The sequence below is a fragment of the Mastomys coucha genome, unplaced genomic scaffold, assembly GCF_008632895.1.
Source record: "Mastomys coucha isolate ucsf_1 unplaced genomic scaffold, UCSF_Mcou_1 pScaffold12, whole genome shotgun sequence".
NCBI lineage: Eukaryota > Metazoa > Chordata > Mammalia > Rodentia > Muridae > Mastomys > Mastomys coucha.
Genome location: NW_022196894.1, coordinates 15693516 through 15704725, shown reverse-complemented (window position 1 = coordinate 15704725; position 11210 = coordinate 15693516). Strand labels below are relative to the sequence as shown.

Genomic DNA, 11210 nt, shown 5'->3' with positions numbered 1-11210 from the left:
CTAAGAAAGCATTTGACAAAATCCAACATCCCTTCATGATAAAAGTCTTGGAAAGATCAGGAATTCAACCACTCTGGAAATCAGTTTGGCGGTTCCTCAGAAAACTGGACATAGTACTACCTGACCTGGGCATATACCCAGAAGATGCTCCAAATGTAATAAGGACACATGCTCCACTATGTTCATAGCAGCCTTATTTATAATAGTCAGATGCTAGAAAGAACCCAGATGTCCCTCAATAGAGGAATGGATACAGAAAATGTGATACATTTACACAATGGAGTACTACTCAGCTATTAAAAACAATGAATTCAGGAAATTCTTAGGCAAATGGATAGAACTAGAAAATATCATCCTGAGTAAGGTAACCCAATCACAAAAGAACACACACGGTATGCACTCACTGATAAGTAGATATTAGCCCAGAAGCTCAGAACACGCAAGATACAATTCACAGATCACATGAAGCTCAAGAAGGAAGACCAAAATGTGGATACTTCAGTCCTTCTTAGAAAGGGGAACAAAATACCCATGGGAGGAGATACAGAGACAAAATGTGGAGTAGAGACTGAAGGAAGGACAATGCAGAGACTGCCCCACCTGGGGATCCACCCCATATACAGTTACCCAACCCAGGCGCTATTGTGGATGCCAACAAGTGCTTGCTGACAGGAGCCTGATATAGCTGTCTCCTGAGAGGCTCTGACAGTGCCTGACAAATACAGAGGTGAATGCTCTCAGCCAACCATTGGACTAAGCATAGGGTCCCAATGGAGGAGCTAGAGAAAGGGCTGAAGGAGCTGAAGGGGTTTGCAGCCCCATAGGAGGAACAACAATATGAACCAACCAGTACCCTCAAAGCTCCCAGGGACTAAACCACCAAACAAAGAGTACATGTGGAGGGACCCATGGCTCCAGCTGCATATGTAGCAGAGGATGACCTTGTCGGTCATCAATGGGAGGAGAGGCCTTTGGTCCTGTGAAGGCTCAATGCCCCCAGTGTAGGGGAATGCCAGGGCTGGGAAGCAGGAGTTGGTGGGTTGGTAGGCAGGGGGAGGGGGCATGGGATGCGGGTTTTCAGAGGGGAAACCAGGAAAGGGGATAACATTTGAAAAGTAAATAAAGAACATATCTAATAAAATTTTAAAAATTTAAAAATTAAAAAATAAAATAACTGCTGATTACACAGATACTCTGGGACCACTGAGCTACCCACAAGTCCTACAGTAAGTTAGCTCCTGGGTTCCAGTTTTTGAGAGCAGGCACTCAACTAGCACAGGTTTCTGAAAACTCAGAGGTTTTCAGTCATTCCTGCTCCAAATATGTAACTCTTCATCTATACCCCTTTAAGTAGCACCAATAAACTCACTGATTTACCAAGGTGGACTTTGGTGGAACATCCACTATGATCTGTTGTTGACTCCTTAGCTGGGGTAAGTAGACATTTATTCACTTCTCCAGGGAATAGTGCCAAACAGCCACATGACAGAAGAGAACTGAATCCAACAAGTTGTCCTCTGACCGCCAACACACCCCAGGATAAACATATATACACACCCCTACAGACAAAAGTGTAATAAAAATAAAACTAATATATATACAAAAACAACAAATTGGGCCTCATTAAAAATGTGTGCATGTGCATCAAGGGATGAAAGAAAAGACATGAGAGAAGCATTTGAAAGTGATATCTTATAAGAGACTGATATCCAAAATGTATAGAGAAATCCTAAAAAATAAACAAACAAACAAAAAACTCAAAAAAAAAAAAAGTGGACACAGGAAGGCTGGAAAAGTAGCTCAGTCTTTTAAGAGCACTGGCTGCTCTTCTGGGGGACCCAAGTTCAATTCTCAACACCCACATGGCAGCTCCCAACTGTGTGTAATTCTAGTTGCAGGGATCTGACACTTTCTGGTTTCTGTGGGCAGCAGGCATACATGTGGTACACAAGCACACATGTAGGCAAACAGCCATACACATAAAAATAAGAATTAAAACATTTAGGACAAAACAAAACAACAACAATAATAAAATGGACAGACACCTGAAGAGATGGTTCAGTGGTTAAGAGCACTTGCTATTCTTTGAGAGAACTTGAATTCAATTCTCACCACACCTGTCAGGCAACTCATAACCACCTATAAATGCACCCCAGGAGGTCATTATCCACACACCTCCCTTCATGCAGACACATGCCTAAACATAATTTAAAAACAAACTTTTTAAAAATTAAATAATAAGCTGGGTGGTGATGGCACACGCCTTTAATCCCAGCACTTGGGAGGCAGAGGCAGGTGGATTTCTGAGTTCGAGGCCAGCCTGGTCTACAGAGTGAGTTCCAGGACAGCCAGGGCTACTCAGAGAAACCCTGTCTCGGAAAAAAAAAACAAAAAAAAAAAAAAAATTAAAAAAAAAAGAAATAAAATATTATGATTCAGCAATTCTACTTCTAAAAACCTATTAAAATAAGCTGAAAACTGAGTCTTGAGGAAAAAGCCAGCCTGAGTTATAAAGCAAGACTCTGTCTCAAAATACAAACAAAAGGGAAGGCCAGAGCAATGGCTCAGCAGTTAAGAGCACTGGCTGCTCTTCCAGAGAACTGGGTTTAGTCCCAGCACCCACATGGTGGCTCACAGGCATCTATAATTCCATCCTAGATAATCCAATGCATGGGAATACAAAGGCCTTAACCCCTCAGTCTGATTTAGAACCATTCAGCTCCATACATACTCACATGAAACCATCTGTAATTTATCAGTGTCATTACCACCTCAATCAGATATAATCATCTCTTGCCTGGATCACCATAACAGCTTCATGAGAGTCTCCCAGCTCCCACTTCCTCCTGTTGTGGTATAGCTATTTCCTCCTCACAAGGCCATCTGTGGCTCTTGCTCCACCTCCATTCTAGTTCATCATCTGTCTGTACTACTTCTCAAATTCATACTGAGCTACTCCCAAAGAGTACCCCCAAGTAATCCTCCTGTGTACAAAACTCTCAAGCAGACAACTCTTACAGCAAAATATATGCTCAGGCTTCCGAAAGCATGTTTTACTTACAACTGTCCTACTCTAGGTGGTTACAGTAACACACACACACACACACACACACATTTTCCTCCCAGAAACATGGGAGACAGGAGGATCTCTTGAATTTACAAAGTTCAAGACCAGCCTTGGTATAAGATCAAGACCTTTTCTCAAAACAAATAAAAACCCAATCAGCCTAAAGAAAATAACTGAGATTCTCCTATCTCTCCCTAGTAGTATTGCTTAGTCTCTGTCAGTTCTTCTCCACACTGACCTGTTCTGTGTTGATGGCTCTTGCTCAGGATGTTTCTTTGCTCTTTGGCCTTACCTGTAATGCTGTTGCACTTGCCACAACATACTTGCTACCATCAAACTTGGCAGGCACATACTGGTGGCTTTCCATCCTTCTCCTGTTGTCACTTGCTAAGCAATCACTCTGGAAGCTTTCCCCCTACACCAGCTCTTTCCTGTGAACAAGATCCCCACCCCCAGCTCTCCAGGTGGATGGCTTCAGTCTAGGGAGCTGTTTAATGTCATACTGTTTCTAGCTTTTTGCTCAGACTCTAGCACACAGCTAGCCCTTGATATTTTTCAGATGGGTAGATTTATTATACTCTCTACAGGATGGTCTTTGGAAAGTGCGATAGCCCTGAAGTCTGCTCCAACAAAGATCTACCCGTGGTCCTCCAAGGAGACTTGCTGCCCCTTTTGTCTACCCCTCACTGCATGCCGTTTTCCAGGGCAACCTTCCTATAAGCTTAGTCTGGCTTATTAGTTTCTTTTTGTTGGGGAAGGGGTGTTTGTCAGTTGCTTCCTATCTGTTCTATTTATTCTATTTCCCTTCTTAAAAATAGGAAACTACAAGAGGCCCTTGGGCCTAAGGGTGTTTGATGCCTCAGTGTAGGGGGGTGCCGGGGCGGAAGACAGAAGTGGATGGGTGGGTGGGAGAGCACCCTCATAGAGGCATAGAGGATAGGACAGGGAGTTTCCAAAGGGGAGACCTGGAAAGGGGAAAACATTTGAAATGTAAATAAAATATCCAGTAAGAAAAAAGAAAAACATTTAAAAAATAAATATATACAAGAAAAAAAAGAAAACTACAAGGACATGACCCAGCTTCAAGGTTCTTAAACTGTGGGTCACAATCCCATGTGTGAAAACCACAAAAAGATCAGCAACAATAAAGAGTTTCTGATGACACAATGACTCAAAATCAACTCTGTAGTGGTTCTGCGTGTTTCTGACAGTTCCTGCCTGTGTTGCACAGTACACCTTCACTGCAGTCTAAGTTCTAAACACACAACATGCACACTGCACATGCAATAGTGCAAAGTAGCACTGCTTGAAACATCTCAGCTCACAATCAAGGTTACTCAGTTATGACCCACAGGGCTTTTACTGTCCAGACAGTTTCCAGCTTATAGAAGCACACTGGTTTGGACTGTGCTGTATTAGAATGCTTGACGTTAAAGTTGTTATTTGAGCTTCTTTTTTTTTTTTTTTAAGTTATTTGAGCTTTTAATTTCAGTTTCACATGAAACAGTTCAAGCAGTTTTGGCTTGGCATTAATATAGTATTTCCAACAATTCCTGAAATGTCCTTAAACATACTTCTGTATTATGTATTTTGCACTATGCATTTATAGAAAGTAGTTTTCAGCTTTGGCAATTATAAAATCAAAACATCAACTCTAAAAAGTCTAAGATTCGGCCAGGCAGTGGTGGCACACGCCTTTAATCCCAGCACTTGGGAGGCAGAGACAGGCGGATTTCTGAGTTTGAGGCCAGCCTGGTCTCCAGAGTGAGTTCCAGGACAGCCAGGACTACACAGAGAAATCCTGCCTCGAAAAACCAAAAAATAAAAAATAAAAAGTCTAAGATTCTTTACACAACATCAACTATTCAGCTAATTCAATTCTTCATGTAAAAATAAACATGACCATCTCAATAAATGGCAAAATTATTTATCGTAAGATTGTATGAAATTAAAATTTATTATTGTCAGTAAATATTATATACTTATATAGCCAAAATCACATAAAAAGAATTTGGGGTATAAAGTGTTCAAAAGTGGAAAAGTTGCCAAGTATAATGGCACACACCTTTGATCCCAGCACTCAGGAGGCAAAGGCAGGCAGATCTGAGTTTGAGGCCAGCCTGGTCTACAGAGTAAGTTCCAGGACAACCAGGACTACACAGAGAAACTCTGTCTTGAAAAACCAAAAAGAAACAAACAAAGAGGGGAGAGGGAGGGAGAAAGAAAAGGAAGGAAGGGAGGGAGGGAAGAAGAAGACAGGAAAGAGGAGGAGGAGGAGAAGAGGAAGAAGAAGAGGAGGAAGAGGAAAAGGAGAAATTTTCAATCCTAATAGGGGTGGTAAGATGGTTCATGGCTATATTACACTTCCCACAGGCCTGAATTTGATTCTTGGTTCCCACAAGGTGGCAGGAGAAAACTGTCTCTTAAGAGTTACCAGGGGCTGGCTCAGTGGTTAAGAGCACTGACTGCTCTTCCGAAGGTCCTGAGTTCAAATCCCAGCAACCACATGGTGGCTCACAACCACCCATAATGAGATCTGACACTCTCTTCTGGTGTCTGAAGACAGCAACAGTGTACTTATAATAATAAATAAATCTTTGGGCCTAAGCAAGCTGGGTTAACCAGCGTGAGTGGGGCCAGCTGGAGCGAGCAGAGGTCCTAAAATTCAATTCCCAACAACCACATGACGGCTCACAACCATCTGTGCAGCTACAGTGTACTCATATACATTTAAAAAAAAAAAAAAAGAGCTGGGCAGTGGTGGCACACACCTTTAATTGAAGCACTTGGAAGGCAGAGGCAGGTGAATTTCTGAGTTTGAGGCCAGCCTGGTCTACAGAGTTCCAGGATGGACAAGGCTTTACAGAGAAACCCCATCTCAAAAAAAAAAAAAAAAGTTATCCCTGTGCCTGTAAGCCCTTGTTTTCTTGGCCCCCCAACACACATACACACCCCTAAGCCAAAATGTTTATCACTGGAGTCACCAGCAGATTCCACTCAAAAACCGGATCTGTAAGAAGACACAGGACAAACAAGAAGCAAGTCAAGGGTAGTGGTTACCCATCCACCAGGTACCCTTTATCTCTTCCTCAGTACACACAGGGGTAGTGTGTACTGAGGAAGCACACAGTGGTTAGTATGTTCCGGGCACCATTCTCTCTTTGGGGATAAGGCACTAGCCAAGACAAAGCCTCTGTCTTTAGGAGCTACTTTTCTGTAGGCAGGCTCTAATGGGATTCCAATTTTACTTTACTAAAGTATCTATTCTCATACATACAAGCCAGTAGGCAACAGTAACCAGTGCAGTAGAAGGCATATAATCTAGATGGTCCAATCAGGCTAACAGGGAAGACTCAAGACTCAAAGGAGTGCAGGTCCCTCTTTCCTGTTCCTCCCAGAGAACAAGACTTTGATTCCCCCATGACCAGAGAATTCTCAAAAGTCAAATACCAGTAGTTTCTCCAAGCAACTCAAATAAAATCTACTAGGTCAGAAGTTCCAAGGTACCAATCTCAAAGCATAATAATACTTGTTGTACCAAGTGTCAAGCAGTTTTTGAAAGCGGTCCTTCTGAAAAAGAGAATGGTTCTCAAGTTCTTCAGGAAGACAGAGGTAGTCAGAGGCAACTCTGAAACCACTTTTTGTCAAGTTAGAAAAACCCCAAGCTGGTCTAGGTACGATTACCACCTAATTTCCTTCATAGCTGGTAACATCTTGGAGAGGGCTGCAAACTCAGCCTCAGTTTCCATCAGCAAATTGTGCTGCTACAGATGTTCTCTCCTGAGGCAAGTTATATAGAATCTTAAGAGTGGTTCACTAGCTCACAGGACAAATCCTGAAATAGGTCTTCTTCTGGGTATATTAATGTAATTTAGCAATGTAAAGAGCTGAAAACCTTCCATCTTCCTCTCTTGTCATCCTCAGTGTGAGCCTGTCCTTTGATTACAAACTGGCTGCCACATTCAGATCCAGTTTAGTCTTGCAGAAGAAACTGGTCCCAGAAGCCCCCAGCAAGTATCTTACTAGGTAAAGGTAGTATTACATTGGCAGTAATTTAAAAACTCATTGGCCCTCACATGTAGACCAGGTTAGGAACAGCAGCATACATGCCCCTACCAAGAGATTGCCTACATAAAGAGGTGGACAGAAAACCAAAGAAACCTGAAATTCTGCTAGCAAAAAGAGCAGGCAACCCACAGGATCAACAGCACCTTTTCTCATTATTTAACAGCCTAACCCAGTCCTCTGGGTGCTGTTGCTGACCTTGCCAAAAACATAAAATGTGTTTGCCTCAATTTTTAGACGCCAAGGCTTAGTCCAGATTTGTGTCATTTGCTAGGCCTCTATTAGTCTATAAACAAATACTAAAGTAATTAGGTTACACCAGCAATATCTGGGTAAACAAATCTTGGTCACACAGAGAGCTCGTATTCCTTCTATGGATACCCACAAGACCCAAGATTGGGACAGTAACACCAGGCCCTCCACTTGGCTTCACTGGTCAGAGACAGGGACTGCCCAGCTATATAACATAAATTTCCTTATAAGCTGAAAGTATACGTCCAACCACTTACTAGATTAAAATTCTAAAATGAAAAAAATAATCTGTGTGTGTCTGTGTGTCTGTGTGTATACGCACACACATAAGATATATATGAGAAAGGATTTCAATCTATAGCCCAGGCTGGCCTCAAACTCACTGCAGTCCTTCTGCCTCTTGGGTTATGGGTTTACAGTCATGGACCATCATGTACAGCTGATTGATTAAAATAAATGGGGGTAGGGGGGCTTTAGTTGGTAAACAGACCTGAATTGTCTCTGGCACCTACATAAAAAGCCAGGTGTCACACCTCACCAGTAATTGCAGCACTTGGGATGCAAAAGACAGGAGAGTCTTGAGGGATCACTGGCCAGTCTGTCTAAACCCAAAGGATGAATTCCAGGTTCAGTAAGAAACACTGTCTCAAAAAAGGAGAGGGCAACAGAAGAAACCTGACATTCATCTCTGGCATACATGAACACAGGCACAAACATAGAAATAATAAGCAAACAGACAAATATGTAAATGTCTGAGAGAATTCCACAAGGGGCTCAGGAGATAACTCAGTGAGTAAAGAGAGCATGCAACACAGGCATGAGAACCTACTAATCCCCAGAACCCATATAAAAACCCAACAATGTCCACTCCTCCACCTCTAAGTCCAGTTTGGGTGAGACGGGCAAGAAGGGAATCACTTGCTGATTGCCAGAGTGGATCTGTCTCAGGGATGTACAGAACAGTGTGACGATAAAGCAGAGCACTTGCAATCTTCTCCTAGCCTCCAGATGTGTGACATACATGTGCACATACACTACACACACACACAAACACCGCTGCCCATCTCTCATCTATATTCTTTCTCCAGCATACTTAATAAACTCAAAAAATGACATAAATCTTCATTTCATGCATGTAATGGCCAAGTCCCTCTAGTTCTTCCTTTATCTACAGTGCTTCCTCCTCTTTCTCATCTCTGCCACCCCTGACCTTTCCTCCCTGTCTTAGCACATCTTACCAAGATCTGGAGACCATTTTCTAAGTCCAAGGACTTCCTAAAACACATTCTAGGTGTCCAAACCCCTCAGAAACTTCAATGCACCCCTCCCCAAACCCAAAAAGAGAAAGTTCAAGTCCCTCACAAGGTGTTCATGATTCCATCCATCCCCCATCCACATTCTCCTCCTCTCCTTCCTCAGCTTCCGCAGCACTCAATATGTCTCCTGAAGGCTTAGGCCTTTTGATCCTGACTGTCCAAGAACACCATCCCTGTTATTAACATTCTTTGCAGAGACACATCTACACTAGGAGATAAGCCCTTTTTAACTCAATCTTTCTGCCTCAGCCTCCCCAAGTACTATAACTATAGGTGTGTGCCACCACAAGGAGCACCCAGTACATAACCTTACTCAGCAGTGAAACTTATTTTGGCCATGATTAAAGTAAATGTGTATGGCCAGGTAAATGATGGTGCACGCCTTTAATCTCTACAACTGAAAGACAGAGGCAGGAGGATCTCTGTGAGTTCCAGACCAGCATGGTCTACTGGGAGAGTTCCAGGACAACCAGGGCTAGCCAGTGAGATCTTGTCTCAAAAAATAAATAAGTAAAATATAGTCAACAAGATTACATCTCAAAACAATGTGTACTGCATATAACATCAATATAAGTGATAGATACTGTTACATTGTATACTTTAGAAACAATCTTTTATACTGAGTACAAGATGAAGAAATATGTCTTCTCACATGATTTTACCAAGGCCTAAAATTAGTAAGACCCAAGAATCCTTAACTAGGAAATGATGTTATCTTGAATTCAGTCTAAATCCACATCCAAGGCAAATTTCATTGCAAAAATTACAATGTCAAGATTAAAAACATGCTGATAACCATACACCAGAATGTTTCAGCAGAAGATGATCTGGACTATCAATGGGAATCAGCAACATCCAGATATTTTTGGTTGAGGTAAATGAACAGTTCTCTTTTCCTCCCCACTCTGAACTCTCAGACCCCAGAGTTCATGCTGCACAAGGAGACAGGAAATGCAACTGCTGAGTGAGAAAGCCAGGAAGTACAATCCCCTCCAGTGCAGTAAGGCTTCTATTTATTCATCCAAAGGAAACTTGATTCTACCAGCTACTACTATTCAGGGTCTAGCAACTCCCCACTACTCACTACCATCTTTAAAGGTATGCTTAGTAGTGACATGTAACAAACAGCACCATCTCCCAGATAAAAGCAATACAGAGAGAAAGAGAGTGCCTTTCGATTTAAGAAAGAAAGAGTTTGCTTAAGTCTCAACATCTTTTATCATGAATAATCATCAATTAGATTTTTGTATTTAAAAAAATGTTTATACACTGTTTTTATCATACTCTTTCCTCTCCCCATCACCTAGATTTCTAATTAACTTTCTGGGCTCCAAACCTTAAAATCTATGTTCTTAGCTGAACTTGTGAAGTGCAGAGAGCACGTATACAGACTATGGTCCACCACCGACCTTCCTTGTGAACCCACCCCAACCCCCGCAAAAAAAAAAAAAAAAAAAAAAAAAAAAAAAAAAAGAAAAGAAAAGAAAAAAGAAAAAAAAAGTTTGACTGTGAATAAAAAGCACCCGGACCAAACTTTTTTAAAAATGGAAAGGCCACGTGGATTTTTTTAAAAAAGAAAAATGCATCTATTCGCCTTGTTTTACACGCGCGCGCGCGCACACACACAAACTGTAGCTCCCTCTAGATGCAATACAAAAGTAGAAAGGAGAAAAGACCCTTCCCCTTTCAGCAGAGAGTGGCCGCTTCCTAGTGCGTCCTTCGGGTCCTTCCAGAGACTCAAGTACTAACAGCTGGGGGGAAAGGCTCTAGCTCTTCCGCGCTCGCTCTGCAGAGCAAACCAACTCCTGCAGTAGTTCTCGACAAAACTGGATGCCACCGGCTGCTTTGTACCAACCATCTCGACCAGAGTGTAGGAATCTGCCTTTTGAAGTCATTATCACGTATCCAAAGTCGCTCGTCTCATGTGCACCACTGGCCCCGATCTTAGTCATTCTGAAGCCCCGATCCTACATTAAACGTAGTTCTTTCGTGGTCCTCCATAGGACCTGAGCCCGGGCCCTTCCCATTCTAGGATCGCAATAGCCCGAGTGGGGGCACTGTCACAAGCTCCAGGCCTCAGAAAGGGCAGTATAGCCAGTTAAGTATCTCATGCAGATTCTAGATCTTCACCGAGCCACTGAAAGGCCACAAGGGGGATGTCGCCCCAGTTTCATTCTCACAACCATCTGAGCACATACTGGATGGTGAAGCCGGGTGGCAGCACCAGGTCGGTACCCAAGCCGGCTCACAGGAGCCAAGCATCCCAGACTAAGGGTGGGCGGCGCAGGACACAGCGCCATTGCCTAGAGGCGAAGGCGGACTTCGCTGCAACCAGCCCAAAGCACGTGCCCGGGCTCGCCGGTGTCCCAGAGCCGGGGACAAAGTCTGTTCCTGCCCGTTCTGCAGCTCCAACACCCGGCACCGGCGTCTGGACAAGGCGGGCAAGACTTGAGCACCGCCGCAAGCCAATTCCAGACCCCACCCCGATGCAGGCTCGGCCGCCCACGACT

The 11210-nt window shown here is 43.1% G+C and overlaps 1 protein-coding gene across 4 annotated transcripts in view; it reads right to left on the bottom strand.

Annotated features, from left to right (window-relative positions):
• LOC116085703 (protein HIRA) overlaps nt 1–11210 on the bottom strand; it is a 96732-nt gene that overhangs the window by 84739 nt on the left and 783 nt on the right. The window contains exon 1 of one of the 4 annotated variants that reach the window (XM_031363389.1): nt 10556–11175. The exons of 2 other annotated variants lie outside the window; for them this stretch is intronic. In XM_031363389.1, the coding sequence (XP_031219249.1) occupies nt 10556–10652 (97 nt within the window). In that variant the 5' untranslated portion in view covers nt 10653–11175. Of the gene's footprint in view, nt 1–2735; nt 2999–10555; nt 11176–11210 lie in introns of those variants that run through there. One more of the 4 variants, XM_031363391.1, reaches the window with a different exon arrangement.